This window comes from Cebus imitator, unplaced genomic scaffold, assembly GCF_001604975.1.
Source record: "Cebus imitator isolate Cc_AM_T3 unplaced genomic scaffold, Cebus_imitator-1.0 Scaffold73, whole genome shotgun sequence".
Taxonomy (NCBI): domain Eukaryota; kingdom Metazoa; phylum Chordata; class Mammalia; order Primates; family Cebidae; genus Cebus; species Cebus imitator.
The window spans coordinates 3,025,672-3,044,656 of NW_016107388.1; the positions used below are offsets into that span (position 1 = coordinate 3,025,672).

The following is an 18,985-nucleotide window of genomic DNA, read 5'->3' on the forward strand; positions in this document are numbered from 1 at the left end:
AAACAACTACACATGCTAGATTAAAATCCTTTTAAGATTGTATAAATGCATCGATGTGCTGTTACTGAGGAAATCAGTAAGACATACACAAGGGTCAAAAAAATGAAGTGAACATAAGAAACCAGCAAGGTGGGTAAAAATGAAGCCTGGTGCAGCTTGAGACTGTCTGCTCAACCGTGTGAAAAGAACTGCAGGAACTGGAATAGCAGGGATACAGGAAAAAGAAAAGCCCCTTCTTTTCTTGTTACCCAGGCTGGAGTGCAATGGCGCGATCTCGGCTCACCGCAACCTCCGCCTCCTGGGCTCAGGCAATTCTCCTGCCTCAACCTCCTGAGTAGCTGGGATTACAGGCACGAGCCACCATGCCCAGCTAATTTTTTGAATTTTTTGTATTTTTAGTAGAGACGGGGTTTCACCATGTTGACCAGATGGTCTCGATCTCTTGACCTCGTGATCCACCGGCCTCGGCCTCCCAAAGTGCTGGGATTACAGGTGTGAGGGCCCTTTCTTAGAAGAGAGTTTTGTTTCCAAAATCTCCTGTATAAAGCCACTGCCATATCATACGCATCGATGAACTAGAAACAATTCTGCCCCCTGCCTCCCCTTCCACCCACCCACCTACACAACCCAGAAGACACAAAGAAAATGACCTATTTCAAAGCTTGCTATGGGGAGGCAGCTAACAAATCTTCCTGGAGGTGTGGTAACTCCAAGGCAGACTTCACATGGATTTTTGGGTCACTCTGCTTGGATGGTAGAAAAATCCTTAAGTGGAGCATTTAAAAAGGTCGTGAGCTGGCAGTGCTCCTGGCAAAAACAACCTGGGTCTCTAATAATCCCACAGATAAAGGTCGAAAATACAAGCTCAGTCAAAACCCACAAAATACAAAAGAAACAGTGCTATGAAAGCTAGCCATCAAACCTTACGAGCATGAGCCCACTTTAAGGGGTTCAGATACTTGAATCCAACATAGAGTAGAATTAGCCAGTGTGTTTACAGAGTTGAACATATTAATCAGAGTAGAAGCCTATAAAAACAACCAGGCAGACCTGAAACTACAGAACAAGAAATTAAAATATAACAAGCATTACAACTCAACGTAAAGGTTTAACACCAGATTTAAAGCAACAAAAGAGAAGATTCATGGTAGGAAGATACTATTTAAGGAAATCTAGATTTTGATGCTGAGCAACACAAAGCTGAGACAATATTTGTTTTAATTTTTTTATTGCATTTTAGGTTTTGGGGTACATGTGAAGAACATGCAAGATTGTCACATAGGTACACACATAGCAGTGTGATTTGCTGCCTTCCTCCCCTTCACCTATATCTGGCATTTCTCCCAATGCTATCTCTCTCCAACTCCCCAACCCCACTGTCCCACCCCCATTCCCCCCAACAGACCCCAGTGTGTGATGCTCCCCTCCCTGTGTCCATGTGTTCTCATTGTTCAATACTCGCCTATGAGTGAAAACATGTGTTTGATTTTCTGCTCTTGTGTCAGTTTGCTGAGAATGATGGTTTCCAGGTTCATCCATGTCCCTACAAAGGACACAAACTCATCGTTTTTGATGGCTGCATAATATTCCATGGTGTGTATGTGCCACATTTTCCCTGGCTGAGACAATATTTGTAAGAAAAAACATGGCCAAGAATTTCTAGAACTGATGAAAGAGACGAACTCACAAAGCTACAAGACCAGGCAAAACAAACGAAAAGAAATTAATACCCAGGCACATTATATGAAACTACAGAAAATTAACAGCGCCAAGACAAGAATATTAACAATGTCAAGATAAAATCTTTAAAGCAGATCAAAAGAAAACACAGATGACCTTCAGAGAAATTACTGTCAGTTGACTTAATAGGCACAATGAAAGCCAGAATGCAAAGAAATAACAACTCTTGTGTTTTAGAGAAAACATTATTAATGGACTTTTTAAAGTATAAAGTCAAAATAAAAAATTTTCGGACAGAAAAAAATAAAGAGCTAGTCTTTCATTTAAAAAAAATTTGAAAGGATGTACTTTAGGCAAAAGGAAATTAGGATGGTCCAAAATGAAGAGGGAATAATGAACAAAAACAAGTGTAAATGGGAGTAAAACTAAGCATTGGCTAGATACATAATAGCTATGGTGTACCACAGGGGCTTAAAATTCGATAATTCAGGCACAAGAGACTAGCATATAATTTCGAGGTACAGCTAGTGCTCAACTTATGACCACAGTTGGGACCGCGGACCGATCATAACACGATTCGGTCGTTAGTTGAGTAGGCTATATGTACAGTTGAAATGGTGCACGCGGAGATGGTAGTGCTGCCAGAAGCTTGTCCGCTCTGTCGTACGCCCAGCTGGGCAACGTTTGCGCTGCTAGACGCGAGGCAGTCGTGGCTAGCGATTGTGGTCATAAAGTCGAGTGGTCGTAAGTTGCATAGGTGGTAAGTCAATCAATACCTTGTAATGACTCCAGAGTCTATTGAAGTGTTCTAAAGTGCCTTGTATCACGTAAAAGAAGGAGAGGGAAGTAACTAACTTCAGAAGTTTGTTAGGAGAGTGCATTAAAATGTAGAGAGTAATCACTAACAGAGCAAAAAAATATATATATATATATATTAACTTTCAAACTAGTAACAGACAAGAAATAAACAATAATCAATCCTAAAAAACAGAGACAGAAAAACTGAATAGGTGTATAGCCCAAAATATGACTCTATAGTAACAATGAAAATGAAATGAATGCAATGCTTCAAGTAAAATTCAAAGACTGTCAGAGTAACTTTTAAGAAACTCAGCTACATGTGGTTTATAAGAAACACACCTAAAACATAAGGAAAAAAACAGGTTGAAAATAAGAATAGAAAAAGATCAATGAGGTGACTACTCACCACAAGAAAACTGCGAAATGAGTATCAGACAAAATAGACTTTGAAGCAAAGAATATTACTAAAATTAAAGAAGGCTCCTACATGATGTTAAAGGTTCAAATCACCAAATGAACATAATTTACATATTATCACACCAAAATAAAGCACAAATCAAAAGAATTACAAGAAAAAAACTGACTTTCTACCATAAAAATGAGAGCTTTTGCCAAGTCTCTCTCCAAAGTTGATGTGGGCACATGCACAAATTTACTTAGGCTATATGGAATTTTGACAACACAATTTTAACACTTAATCAATTGGCATTAGTAGAACACTACAATGAACATCTGCAGAACATTTTGTGTAAACACACCAAGCTATTTTAAAATGACCATATGAAAGCAGTAAAATAAGAAATAAGGCTCCACCATCATTCTTCACAGAATTAGAAAAAAAGATTGTAAAATTCATATGGAACCAAAAAAGAGCCCACAAAGTCAAGCAAGACTAAGCAAAAAGAACAAATCCAGAGACATCACACTACCTAATTTCAAACTATAAGGCCATAGTCACCAAAACAGCATGGTACTGGCATAAAAATAGGCACATAAACCAATAGAACAAATACAGAACTCAGAAATAAATCCAAATACTTATAGCCAACTGATCTTCTACAAAGCAAACAAAAAAATAAAGTGGGGAAAGGAAACCCTTTTCAACAAATGGTGCTGGGTTAATTGGCTAGCCACACACGGGAGAATGAAACTGGATCCTCATCTCTCTCCTTATACAAAAGTCAACTCGAGATGGATTAAGGACTTAAATCTAAGACCTGAAACTATAAAAATTCTAGAAGATAACATAGGAAAAACCCTTCTACACATTGGCATAGGCAATGATTTCATCACCAAGAACCCGAAGTAAATGCAATAAAAACAAAGATAAATATATAGGACTTAATTAAAGAGCTTTTGCATGGCAAAAGGAACAGTCAGCAGAGTAAACAGACAACCCACAGAGTTGGAGAAAAACTTCACAATCTACACACCTAACAAATGACTAATATCCAGAATCTACAACGAACTCAAACAAATCAATAAGAAAAAAGAAATCCCAACAAAAAGTGGGCTAAGGACATGAACAGACAACTCTCAAAAAGAAGATGTACAAATGGCCAATGAACATGAAAAAAATGCTCAACATCACTAGTAATCAGGGAAATGCAAATCATAACCACAATGCGATATCACCTTACTCCTGCAAGAATGGCCATAATCAAAAAACAGTAGATGTTGGTGTGGATGCAGTGATCAGGGAACACTTCTACACTGCAGGTGGGAATGTAAACTAGTACAGCCATTATGGAAACAGTGTGGAGATTCCATAAAGAACTAAAAGTAGAACTACCATTTGATCCAGCAGTGCCACTAATGGGTATCTACCCAGAGGAAAAGAAGTCATTATACGAAAAAGATACTTGCACATGCAGCACAGTTGACAACACCAAACTCATGGAACCATCCCAAATGCCTATCAATCAATGAGTGAATAAAGAAATTGAAGTATGTATTTATGCAATGGAATACTACTCAGTCACAGAGAGCAATGAATTAATGGCATTTGCAGCAAACTGGGTGAGATTGGAGACTATCATTCTAAGTGAAGTAACTCAGGAATGGAAAACCAAACACCATGAGAACATCTATGTTCTCTCTAATATGTGGGACTAAGCTATGAGGATGCAAAGGCATAAGAATGATACAATGGACTCTGGGGACTTGGGGGGAAGCATGGGAGGGGGCAAGGGATAAAAGACTATAAATAGGGTGCAGTGTACACTGCTCTGGTGATGGGTGCACCAAAATCTCACAAAACACCACTAAAGAACTTACTCATATAACCAAATACCACCTGTACCCCCATAACCTATGAAAAAATAAAAAAATTAAAATAAAGAAATAAGAGTGCTCTTGTTCATCACTATTCAGTTATACTGGAGGCCACAACTGGCAAATCTGGCAAAATAAGAAATAAAACCCAGAGGAAAAAAACTGTCTAAAATTTATTCAAAGATGATATGATTTACTATAAAGAAAACCTAAAAGAATCATAAGAGATAGTATTGGATTTAATTAATGTACAGAAACCAATGAAATACAATTTTGTAAACTACATCACTGAAATAAAATATCTACAACTAGATCTGACAAAAGATATTAGACCTTAGAGCCAAATCGTCCTTGGCTAACTAAAAAAGGGGAACTACTATGTTCATGGGCTGGAGGACTTAAACATGTTAATTCTTGCATAAAATGATCTACAAATTCAAAGTGATTCTCAAGAAACTCCCAAAGAGGAGTGTGTGTGTGCGCATGTGTATGTAATCTGAGAACCCAATTCTGAAATTTACATTAAAGTCTACAATCCCAAAGGTTCAAGAAACTCCACGCATATAAAGTGAAGTGATTTATCTTACTAGGTCAAGAATTATTGTAAATCTCCAGTAAATAAAACTGTGTAGTATTGGCAAAGGGTTATATAAACTAAGAAAACAGAAAAGAAAGCCTAGACACAAAGCAAAAATAAATGAAAACAATGATAAAGTTAACACTGCAGGTCAAAGAAGAAAAAAGAGATTTTCAAAAGATGGCCCTCAAACAATTGATCAATAAATTAAAAAAAGAAACTGGACCATTATTTCTCACCATACACAAAGATCAATTCCAGCTATTATGCAGATTTAAATGTAAAAGGCAAAATCATAGAACTTCTGTAGAAAATATAGGTTAATATTTCCATGATCTTAAAATTGAGAGTGAAGATGAATATGACAATTAAAACTGAAAATGTCAATTCATCAAAAAGACACCATAAACATTCTAGAAACTATAAACTGAGAAAAGATATTTGCAACACATATAATTGACAGTGGAATAATATCTAGACTACAGAAAAAATCCCACAAAGCAATTTTTTTAAAAACCTCCCAATAAAAAATTTACAAAACCCTTGAACAGCAGTTTGCAGAAAGGAAACCTAAAACGAAGAAACACTTGAAGATAAAACCCCCTTAATAAATAACCTTCATAAGCAACAAAGTCCACTAAGAAGATATTTCACACTACCAAACAGGAAAAAAAATCTGTCACATGTAGGTGAAAATGTAGAATAACTGGGACATTTAAACGTTGCTAGAAGAAACACATAGTTACACTATTTTGGGAAGTAAACTTGCATCATCTAGGTAAAAGTGAATAGAAACGATTTCCTACGACCCAGTAATTCTACTCCTAGATGGACGCCCTATGCAGACTCTCACACGTGTACAGTCACAAGACATATAAAAGAATGTTCACAACTGAACTGAGGGAACAAAAAATGTCCACCAACAGTAGAATAAACTGTGAAGTGTGAATGTAAGAAACAACACACACCATGGGGCAATCTCAGAAAGGTAACATGAAAAAGAGAGCTGCAGAATGCATACAGTAGGATCCTAGCATGGATGAATTGTTTAGGGATATAGGCATGTAATACAATGAGAACAAAAAGGCCGATTATGATAAACACCAAATCGCTCCGCCTGAGAAGGGCGGGATTAAGATGTGGTTGGGAAGGGGCAAGCAGGAGATGCTAAGGCTATTAGTTGAACCCAATGGGTACACACACATGTACCTACCTGCATGTACACTAAATTATTTCTTACACTTCATATTTTGCAAATTTTCCTACGATTTTATAGAAATAAATTTTTAAAAACTTGTATACTTTGCAGAGGTGGCAATAGTCAAAGGACAATGAGATGTCCAAATAAAGACAACTGTATACCATAATTGAGCATATCCATAGCTGTACTGAGATTGTCTAAATGGAAGAAGAAGACAAACATAAAAGTCAGGCCATGGGAGAACGATCTTAATTATATGTAATTGTTTATTTAAAATAGTTTTCCAAGTCTTCCAACGATTTAACAAGCTTTGCTGCACTTTTATCATCTCAAACAGCTAGAAATCAACAGGTACTTTTTGTATTTTATTTTACCACTATGTATGCTATTTTAATAACATTTTTCTTTATTAATACTAGAACCAAATATAGTGACCAATAAGCAGTAGAGATTTAAATTATCTTCTTGGGTAGCTATGATGTTGACGGATTCTTGGGATTGATCTGATGCTGGATACTCTCTTAGGCTCTGTCTCTAACTCACTGTTATGTTTCAGGCAAAACATGCCATAGTTCTAGGTCTGTTTTTTCATCTGCAAAATAAACACCCAAATTAGGTGATACTTACTGTTTTATCTGACTATAAAATTCCATGACTATATTACCCATCATTTTCACTTACTTTTACTTCATCTTTACTTGCTACTTTTCCACCAGTAAAGCATAATTTTCCATACTCAGGTAAACATAAATTCATTAAAAAATAAAACACAAACCCCAAACCCAAGATATTCTTATTCTAATATATCTGCATTAATAGATAAGGATTTCACTTTAATTTTCATTTTTTATTTATTCTTCTTAAAGTCAATGATAAAGTCACAACTGTAAAATGAATGCACTGAAAAACATAAAAGATACATTTCAATGACAGATATGCAATGATCATTAAAATCTACTGTACACTTTGCCAAGGGTCAAAGAATGAAAGACTATATGGAAAAGCCAATCTTCAAAAACACCCTTAACAAAAACTCTCTCCTAAATAGTAAAAGCATCATTTAAGAATAAGTGTTTTTACACATCTCAACAGCAGCTCCAACCAAAGGGGGGGAAAAAAGCAGGGGAGATGAGACAGATGATAACTTTCCCCAGGTTTTCTATATAAAAACATGCCACCAGGAATTCAAGATTAAACTTCAAAAGCAACATTTAATTCAAAACAAACTGAACATTTCTGACAGATGACAGTATGAAAACTGATTTTTTTTTCTTTCCTAGATACAAACGACATGGGGCATTTCTTAGCAGTTTAGTAATCACCTACGAATAACTGTAGAAATACCCTCAATTCCACCAACCCAGCCACTGGAATAAAACAAATACCTTCCATGAAACTATCTTTCACATAACTAAAATATCCTCACTTACTTGGGACAATTTCATGCTTACATGATTATAAACACTTGTTTTTAGATGTTGTGGAATTACTGGAGATGAGATTTTTGAAACACTATCTGAATCTTAGCCGAGAGATAATAATCCTTTCATTATGCATTGATTGGGATTCCTTGACAAAATCTGAGCAACTACTGCAGTAATAATGCTGGTGGTAGTCCATGATACCCTCAAATTTTTCCCAATAAGAAATATATAATCCATGTAACACTAGTAAGTATGTTACATTGTACAATTTCTTAACAAGGAATGGCTGTTTTCAGGCCTTACTAGGAAAACAAATGGCAGTTACTACCTGTTTTATCACTGATAAGCTACAATACAGCTCAAATATGAACAGTTTAACTGTGTGATATTAAGTAAAAAATGAAAACCATTATAGTTTTACCAAAAGAAACACAAAAAATATGGGAAGAAGTGAAATGAATACAGCATGGGTCCCAAAGACTACACTGTTTTCTGAACAGGATTTTCAAAACAAAAGATATCTACACATAATTCCTGTGAATATTTCCCATACTAGAAAGATCCAAAGCAAATGTAGGCAAGCTCAGCCCTACCTTGTCAAAGATAAATATTCAGATAAACTAGAAGTTCCATCTGCTAAAGTGCATCCACTGACCAGGTCTACCCTGGCCCTGCTACTTAACGGAGCCATCCAAAAGGGGGGCCATCATTCATGCTCATTCACTCATTCTATGTCCTATCAAGAGTCACAGATAACAATGGTTTTGCTTTTTTAAAAAAACAAATACTTTATACAGTGAACTACAGAAAAAACAATTCTAACCATACTTTTAAGTCTAGAGAGTTAAGATAACCTCATTTTTTTAAATAGTGAAAATGTAAAGGGTCCATACAAAGTAATAGTATATACTTTCTATTTTAATAATTCACTTGCTGTGCTCTTAAAAATCTCTATGAGAGAAGCAGATATTTTACCCATGTCTTTTGGCAAGAGATTCAAAAGCAAAAGTAGCAGGGCTGTAAAATTTCATAAAATTTGTGGGATTTTTTTAAAGCTAAATTATTCAATATCTTGTATTGCTATTGCACTCATATATTGCCCAGAATAAATGTACAGCAATCCAGCAACAGTGATTGCAAGAAAAGTAAGGTAAATAGGTCTACAAAGCATTTGATCTCCTTATTAGATAAACAAAGTTTTCATAGAGGAAATGCAAACAACTGCAATTCAGATCATATAAGCTGAACAATTATTTAAACCTTATATAAAATTAAATCTAACCCTCACCACCAGAAATCTGTAAAGAATCAGAAAAGGATTTATAGTACACAAGTCTTAACTACTGTTGCATTCCACTTTGAAATCATTCTGAGCTAAAACATTTTTCCAAGATTTAAAGAAAAATAGATTTTATAAAAGGGATTCTTTTAATCACTGAATACGTCATTTTTGTTACTGACACAAGTTATACTCTTTTGCACTATAATTTACTCTGATGAAAGAAATAATTCTCTCTTTTAACTCCTAACAAATGCTACATTTTCAAGACTAAAGGAATTATCAGTAGACATTCTTTGTTCTTGACCTAAGTAAGTTATTTGTCTCTAAAATATGTCAAGTAAGCTTTTAAAGATTCAGGGAGGGGCAGCTTCATGATTTTTTCTCTCAGTAAATTTTGAGGTGGCTCCTCTGGCTTCATTGCTTCACTGTGATCTTTTTCTTCCTCTTCTTTGTTATCTTCTTCCATTTTTTCATCCTCCTCACTGTCTAGAGGCTGAGGAATAAGCTGATTACCCACAAATACGTAAGTATTAATTCTCTGTTTAACTCTCTTTCTTTTCCTCTTGGGTGGAGCCCTTTGAGGAATCCCCTTGGCCTGCATCTCATCATTTATGAAATTTCTAAGTGTGCGTCGAATGTAAATACGTGCCAAGTCCTGTAGATTCCTGACAGCACAGGGAGCTGAGAGCAAACACAAAACACAAGAAAGAAAACATTAAAAATAAAACATTATCTATTGTTCCTTTTCTTCATGGAACAAAACGTGTTTCTTAGCATATTTTAGCAAATACAGAAAATATAAAAACAAAGGTTTCAGAGTAGTTATTATACACCAAGTACCGATGGACAGCACAGAAATTAAAATCAACAGGGGCATGTATGTGTGTGTCTGTGTGTTGGAATTTATATGCATAAAAATTCTCTGGAAGCATAAACATTTAGAAACAGGATGCGTGACAATGAAGTAATTAGGAGACAAGAGACCACCCTGTGTACCGTTTGTACTTTTTGATGTTTAAATCATATGAAAAGTACTATCTATTCATAACAGCATATGTAAAATCTCATCCCCTATATAGTTTCTGTCTGTCCTGAGACAAGGTTTCACTATAGCCTAGGCTGAAGTGTAGCAGCACAATCATGGCTTGCCCTCAACCGCCCAGGCTCAGGTGACCCTCCTGCTCAGGTGACCCTCCCAAGTAGCTGGGACACAAGTGCACGCCACCACGCCAGGATAATTTTTTAATTATTTGCAGAGACAGGATCTCACTGTGTTGCCTAGGCTGGTCTCTTTAACTCCTGAGCTCATGTGATCTTCCTACCTCAGCCTCCCCAGATGTTGAGATTACAGGTGTAAGCCATCATGCCCGGCCCCCTGTATGTTAAAATGTTCAAAAACCACCTGCTCTGCGCATCTTCCAAAATTGTTCACTAAGTTATTTAACACTCGTCAACAAATATGTATTAACTTGTATCTGCCAGGCACTGTTAAAGAACCCATTTAGACACACTGGATGATTCAGACCACCAAGTCTGCACTCCCTGCACTTATGCAACTTACAAGGAGTTGGTAAACAAAAATCAATTATGAAGAAGAAAAATAGGGAATACAAGAAAAAAAGGAAAACACCAATGACATGACAGAAAGTGGGGTTCTGGGTTTTTTGGGTTTTTTTTGAGGCTGAGTTTCGCTCTGACACCCTGGCTGGACTATTGTGGCATGACCTCAGCTCAGTGCAGCCTCCACCTCCCAGTTCAAGCGATTCTCCTGCCTCAGCCTCCCGAGTAGCTGGGACTACAGGCACATGCCACCACACCTGGCTAATTTTTTATATTTTTAGTAGAGATGAGTTTTCACCATGTTAGCCAGGAAGGTCTCAAACTCCTAACCTCGTGATCCGCCTGCCTCGGCCTCCCAAAGTGCTGGGATTACAGGTGTGAGCCACCACGCCTGGCCCTAGTTGTTTTCTATTAGGTGGTCATAAAGGTCTCCCTGAGAAGACCATGTCCTAGCTAGGATCTAGATGATGTAATGTAAATATCATGGGGCCATGTAAATATCTTGGGGCAGAGGGAAGCAGAGCCCTAAAAGGTAAATGAGCTTAACATGTTCAAGAAGCTGAAGGAAGGCTAGTGTAGATGAAGTTGGGAGCACGAGATCAGCTGAAGTACTTCAGTAATCCACTTGAAAAATGACCACACTCCCTAGGGGGTGGCAGTATAGATGGGAGAGATGGGACAAATTTCAGGTATAATACATTTTGAAGATAGGATAGAAATGGATTTGATGTAGGGGATGAGAGTGGAAAAAAATAATCAAGGAAATCACCTAAGGTTTTGGCCTAAGCAACTAGGCGAGATGCTGGTTATTAGTTACTGACATGAGAAAGACAGAGGGGAGAACAGGTTGAGAAGAAAATTTTAAAATGTACTTAGTATGGCCGGGCGCGGTGGCTCAAGCCTGTAATCCCAGCACTTTGGGAGGCCGAGGCGGGTGGATCACAAGGTCAAGACATCAAGACCATCCTGGTCAACATGGTGAAACCCCGTCTCTACTAAAACTACAAAAAATTAGCTGGGCATGGTGGCGCGTGCCTGTAGTCCCAGCTACTCAGGAGGCTGAGGCAGGAGAATTGCTTGAACCCAGGAGGCGGAGGTTGCGGTGAGCCGAGATCGCGCCATTGCACTCCAGCCTGGGTAACAAGAGCGAAGCTCCATCAAAAAAAAAAAAAAAAAAAAAAAATGTACTTAGTTTGTGTTAGATGTGAATTGTCTCTTACATATTCACATTATTATCTCTGAAATAGTTATTATTCCTTTTTTCATAGAACAGAAGAGATAATAACTACAATGTCATTGTAGAGATAACAATAACTCCAACGTTATATTCATCACCATTTTCAATGATTTACAAGTAATAACTCAATGTTAGGAGACTACATATGGAATGCAGGTTTTGCTGCCTGTCCTGCCATAGCAGCTAGATCATGACTCCGGAGCTGAGGGGCAAGGTCAGGGCTGGAGACACTAATCTCATGTCATCAGCCCGTGGTAACATGCAAAGACCAAGAGCAGAGGAAAGCACCCAGGACTACGCCTGAGACAGCTCTGTAAAGGGACAAAGAATAAATCTACCCTAAAAGTTTTAGAAATTATAAAGGAGCCAGGAAATAGAAACTGTATCAGTCTTTTCAGCTGATCTTTGCTCTTGAATCTTTCTCATCTTACGGGCATTCTCTGTCAACACTGTAATTACGTTCTTCCTTTGCCAATCTTGTGTGCTATTCCAGGGATATATATCTTTCAATCCTAAATCATCAGAGGAATACCTGAAATTCTTCAAGACCAACTGGACCCAGCATGGAAAAAGATTCAGACTTGACTTTAGTAGCTGCTAACACTCAGAAGTCCTAAAGTAGCATTCATGTGAGCTTCATTTAAAATTTCTTTTGGATTTTAAATTTCATTTTAAAATTTCACTGGAGGCACAATGGCTCAAGCCTGTAATCCCAGCACTTTGGGAGGCTGAGGTGAGCAGATCACTTGAGCCCAGGAGCTTGGGACCAGTCTGAGCAACACGGTGAAATACTGTCTTTACAAAAAAAAACAGAATAATTAGCCGGGCATGGTGGTACACGCCTGTAGTTCCAGAAACTCAGAAGGCTGAGGTGGGAGGATCGTCTGAGCCCGGGGAGGTCCAGGCTGCAGTGAGCCGTGGATGCCACTCCACTCCAGCCTGGGCAACAGAGTGAAACACTGTCTCAAAATATTTAAAAATAAATTCTTTTGAATGAAACAAAAGCTTTTAGATAAGTCTCAGTCCTACTTATTCAAACATCATCCATATTGTCTATTCCTTAAGATTCTCTTGTTTCTAACGCTTCCAGTTATGAGATTAGAATTTAATAGATGAGACAATACTAATCCTGACTGCTATGAAAACTTTTTAAATTTAAACTTTTATTCCAAAATTATAGTTGACACATTTAGGCTCCATTTGTTTCCCAAAAGGTAGGCTTTATGTGGATTTTTAGGTTTTATAGAAGTCTAGGAGTCAGAAATCATTTTTGTTTGCTAACAAAGATTGAAAAGGGGATTTTATGCAGGTTGAAACATACAAAACTAATGATCTGGGGGTCTTTTATGACCTTGGAAAGCAACAACTTCATATAGCTCAATGCGACGTAGTCCCACAATTTACGAAGTCTCTTCTGCCCCTGAACTTTAAACAATACATCTTTCTTTTTAGAATGTCTTCTCCCCAACCCCATCAAAAAAAACCCACATAGAACGAAATATGACTTTTAAGTGGAATAAAATTTGTAATGAATCAAGATGAAAAATTATGATTCCATTTTAGTAAGTTGTGTAATATGAGCAATTCAATTACTGTAAGATACATTAGGCAAAAAAACTCATATATATATATATATTTTTGGGGGAGGGGTCTTTCTGTAGTTGCATTCTTTCATATTTTAACTCCCTGCAATTAATGGAATAATGTCCTCTCAAAAGAAAGCTATTTTGACTTACTACTACACACCCACAAAAACTTATTCTCCATGCATCCTATTAAATTTTGGCAAATATCAATTTTTAAAACTTTTTTCATTCTCTGAATATTACTATATGAAGTTTTTATTTCTTAGAAATTCACATAATTCCTGACTCATTTGTATAAGTTACTGTTGGTCACTGATGACTTTTCTCTTTACTGCGGAAACTTTCAAGTACAGTAGTCTCCCTTTATGCACGGTTTCATCTTCCATGGTTTCCGTTTTCTACGGTCAACCATGGTCTGAAAATGTTAAATGGAAAAGTCCAGAAATAAACCAACTCCTAGGTTTTAAATTGTGAAGCTGTTCTGGCCAGTGTAGTACAATCTCATGCTGTCTTGCCTGGGATGTGAATCATCCCTCTGTCTGCAATTTTTGCACCATACAAACCACCAACCCGTTAGTAACTTAGTAGCTGCCTCAGTTATCAGATAGAAAAAACACAGTATATATAGGATGTTGTACTATTTGCAGGCCCAGACATCCCCGGGAGTGTAACGGAACATATCCCCCAAGGATAAGGAGGGATGACTGTATACACAGAAAAGAGTCAATAGTTTAATAACTTCCATGTATCTGGGCACTCAGCTTCAGCAATTATCACTCTTCCCATCATCACCCCAGATTATTTTGATGAAATATTTTATATCATTTAGTCTGTAAATATTTCGGAGGTATAATGGATTTTTTTAAAAATTTAGGCTCCTCTTATCCAATTTACCTTATTCTGCTAAATTTACTCCTATTTTACATTCACAGTTATAAATGTCATTCAATCCAACCAATGGCAGTCTTATCAGCCACTTAGATTTGTGTTGACATTCTTAAAATGAGGGAAGATGGAAACTGTGCATTCACAGCATATTATCTATGCTATGTAAAGACCATTGACGCTATGAAGAAACTGCATCAACTAATGGGCAAAACAATGAGCTAGCATCAAAATGGCAGAATCAAATTCACACATAACCATATTAACCTTAAATGTAAATTGGTTAAATGCTCCAATCAAAAGACACAGACCGACAAACTGGATGAAAAGTCAAGATCCCTTGGTGTGCTATTTTCAGGAAACCCATCTCACGTGCAAAGACACACATAGGCTCAAAATAAAGGGATGGAGGAAGATTTACCAAGCAAATGGACAGCAAGAAAAAGCAGGGGTTGCAATCCTAGTCTCTGATAAAACAGATTTAAACCAACAAAGATTAAAAGAGACAAAGAAGGGCATTACATAATGGTAAAGGGATTAATGCAACAAGAAGAGCTAACAATCCTAAATATACACACACCCAATATAGGAGCACCCAGATACATAAAGCAAGTTCTTAATGACTTACAAAGAGAGAGACTCTTACACAATAATAGTGGGAGACTTTAACACCCCACTGTCAACATTAGACAGATCAACAAGACAGAAAATTAACAAGTATACCCAGCACTTGAACTCAGATCTGGACCAAGCAGTGTGGTGATTCCTCAAGGATCTAGAACTAGAAATACTATTTGACCCAGCAATCCCATTACTGGGTATATACCCAAAGGATTATAAATCATTCTATTATAAAGACACATGCACAGGTATGTTCATTGCAGCACAGTTCACAATAGCAAAGACTTGGAACCAATGCCCATCAATGATAGACTCGATAAAGAAAATGTGGCACATATACAACATGGAATACTATGCAGCCATAAAAAAGGATGAGTTCATGTCCTTTGCAGGGACATGGATGAAACTGGAAACCATCATTCTCAGCAAACTGACACAAGAACAGAAAACCAAACACTGCATGCTCTCACTCATAAGTGGGTGTTGAAAAATGAGAACACATGGACACAGGGAGGGGAATATCACATACTGGAGCCTGGGGGGTGGGGGAGCTAAAGGAGGAATAGCAGGGGGTGGGGGTATTGGGGAGGGATAGCATTCAGAGAAATACATAAGGTAGATGATGGGGTAATGGCTGCAGCAAACCACCACCATGGCACACGTATACCTATGTAACAAACCTGCACGATCTGCACATGTACCCGAGAACTTAAAGTATAATAAACACATGTTAATAAACTGTCAGTAAAAAATAAAATAACTACTGATAGAACTCTGAGATTTTAACAGTGTCAGTTACAAGGTAAAACAGTTAAACAGCTGCTGCACAGAAATCAACAAGGGATTCTATAAGCATTCTTTTGTATGATATTTACGGTTAGGCCACTGTCAAAGCCAAGCTTTGAAATTTTCATTACTTCTTTTTATTACTTCCCATCCAGTTAGGATAGTTTAAACAAAATTATCATAAACTGTAATTCTAGTGTTAGAAAACTAGGAAGGAGAAAATAGTTTTACTTTGTTATTATTGTTACAAGGAGTTTAAATAGGGACCAGTGACTATAGTACAGTCTACTATAATAAATAGTACTAAAATAGCATAAACAGATACAATATACAGATGGTCCCTGACTTACAATGGTACCATGCAGGATTTTTCAACTTTACAATGTGTTTATCAGGATGTGACCCCACCTTAAGCTGAGGAGCTCAACTTATGTCTCATGATGGGGTTCTGGTTTCTACTAAATGAGTATCATTCTTGCAACCAAAGTAAGGTCAAACCATTCTAAGTTGGTGACTGTCTGCTGTGTTTCCAGCATTAAATCCATTTTCCACTCACAATGTTTGTGACTTACAATGGGTTTATCTGGCCATAATCCCACCATAAGTCGAGGAGCATCTGTAGTCTACTAAAAAGTAGACTTCATGGAAATAATCATACAATGCAAGCCAAGTGATAATCACTGACTCTGGTGATAGAAAGAAATGAATGTCCTGTACTTTACTATGTCTCAGAGTATACCCAGTGACACCTGTATTTTACTAGACAGGAAGTTTAAATAAACATTTCCACAGAGTAACCTCATGTTTCCAATAGAATAAGTCTCTCTTATGATAATCCTTTTTTATCATTCTAGTTTTATCTTTAATTTTCTTGTTTTATACAGATTGTTATATATGGACTCAAATCATTTTTATAGGTAGCCAAAGTATATATTAGCAAATGTATTTTTAAAAAATGGTTTCTAACACTTTCTGAATTATGAAAGGTTGAAAACTTTTTAGTACTGCTTAATTTCTTTCTAAATGAGATCACAATAAGAGCACAGAGTCTGACTCACAAATCTGTAAAGAGTGGTCAACAAATCCCCTTTGATGGTGGCTCTCATTAGAGGAAAATGCTTGCAAAGCGCTCTTCCAAGGTCAAGCTGAACAAACGTTTATGTCACTAACACTCTCAGCAAGCAACACTCACCAGAGAGCCACGTGAGCCTCTCAGCATCATCACATACATTCTTCCCAAGGGTGGAGGAACGGCTAGGCTTGTGTATTTCAGCCGTGTAAAAAACAGCTGCCATGTTGGGCTGTCATTCCTTCCTCTTTTCCTCTGGGATGTGCCTACTTTCCTCTAGGACTCACACATTGACTAGGCTCTGTTCACCATGTACTTAAAGGTAGACTCCAACAGTGGCAGGCTGGCACCGCCGCCTCAAACTGGGTGAGTGGGTTGGTCTGTCTAATGTCAGGGTAGAAGGCAAAGCCATATTCTCTCACCTACTTTGCTTGGTAACAAAGCTGACCTCTCAACCTTTATCTATATGACCTCCAAGCCTATCTCATTTGGTAAGAACTTAGGCAGGGAAGAACAAATATAGTTTACTAACCCTCCCAAAAACTCAACATCACTTTTTATCAAGCAATTACTACATGCCAGGCACTAAGAAAAGCACTTTACAAATATTACTTCAGGCCGAGCGAGGTGGCTCATGCCTTTAATCCCAGCACTCGGGGAGGCCAAGGCAGGAGGATCACTTCAGGTCAAGAGTTCAAGACCAGCCTGGCCAACATGGTGAAACCCTGTCTCTACTAAATATACAAAAATTAGCCAGGGCTGGTGGTGGACACTTGTAATCCCAGCTACTCAGGAGGCTGAGGCAGGAGAATTGCTTGAGCCTGGGGAGCGGAGCTTGCAGTGAGCTGAGATCGTGCCACTGCATTCCAGCCTGGGCAACAGAGTGAGACTCCGTCGTAAAAACAAAACAAATACTACTTCATAGAATTTTCAAAAACACCCCAAAAGTCCAAAATTCACACAGCTCCAAAGACAGTAGTAGAATGAACACTGAAAATAAAATTATATCTTTCTATAAAGCCAAGTTCCTATGAAATAAATTCATTTAAAAGGCAAACTAAGTCAAGATGTGTTACTTTTTGGTAAATAATTTTACCTCATGGTTAAAAAAACTATGATCTAAGTCAAACCAATGAATACCACTCTCTCCTCTCCTTTTGAAGCTCTCATTCACCCCATTAGGTTGATCACTCCCTCCTTGAAACTTTTCTTTCTTGGTTTTCAACACCCTGGGGACCTGACCCTAGTTTCCCCCACCACCTCTGGCCTCTCCTTCACTAATTCATCTTCCTCCATTTTATCTCTAAATTGGCGGACCTCAGGTCCAACTCCAATATCTCCTCTTTATTTCCACTTTCCGCTAAGTGATCTCATCCATTTCTAATACTAGCCTAAAATGCCATGTTCATGTTGAGGGGTCTCCATTTCTACCTTGCTCATGCAGTAGGGTCGTGCCACCTGACTACCTGATATTTGTCTGTACGGTAACAGACAACTCAAACACGGTGAAAAGAAAATGCTGGGTCTTTCTGTACCTATTTCCAAATCATGTCATTTCCAGTCTTCCTAGCAACAGTAAATAATGCCAGCCTCAGGGAAAATGAATTCCTCTTTTTCTGCCACCCACACTCCTTACAGTCTGCTATTTTTCTGCCTTCAAACAATGCCATCCACACCATCATCCACTCCCTTGGGTGTAAGAAAAGCCTCCTGACTGGCCTGGCCTGCCTGTTTTTCCCATGATAATCCATCCTCCACAGCCAGCCAATGAGCTTCCACCACTCTGGACCTTATGCCTGGTCTGAAAATGACCAAGTTCTTTTCAGCCTAAAGCCTTCTGTATTCATTGTCTCTGTGGATGAAAAATGCTAAGAGCTGATATCCATAATTTACAAAGGACTAAAACAGATTTACAAGAAAAAAACTAACAAGCCCATTCAAAAGTGGGCAAAGGATATGAACAGATACTTTACAAAAGAAGACATACTTGAGGCCAACAAAC

The 18,985-nt window shown here is 37.7% G+C and overlaps 1 protein-coding gene across 1 annotated transcript in view; it reads right to left on the reverse strand.

Moving 5' to 3' along the window:
- Positions 1-6,780: 6,780 nt before the first annotated feature.
- Positions 6,781-18,985, reverse strand: part of PCMTD1 (protein-L-isoaspartate (D-aspartate) O-methyltransferase domain containing 1) — an 85,818-nt gene continuing 73,613 nt past the window's right edge. The window contains exons 6-9 of the mRNA XM_017531767.2: positions 16,959-16,976; positions 13,434-13,456; positions 12,877-12,878; positions 6,781-9,920 (exon numbers count right to left, since the gene is read on the reverse strand). Coding sequence (XP_017387256.1) covers positions 9,553-9,920; positions 12,877-12,878; positions 13,434-13,456; positions 16,959-16,976 — 411 coding nt within the window. The 3' untranslated portion in view covers positions 6,781-9,552. The remainder of the gene's footprint in view (positions 9,921-12,876; positions 12,879-13,433; positions 13,457-16,958; positions 16,977-18,985) is intronic.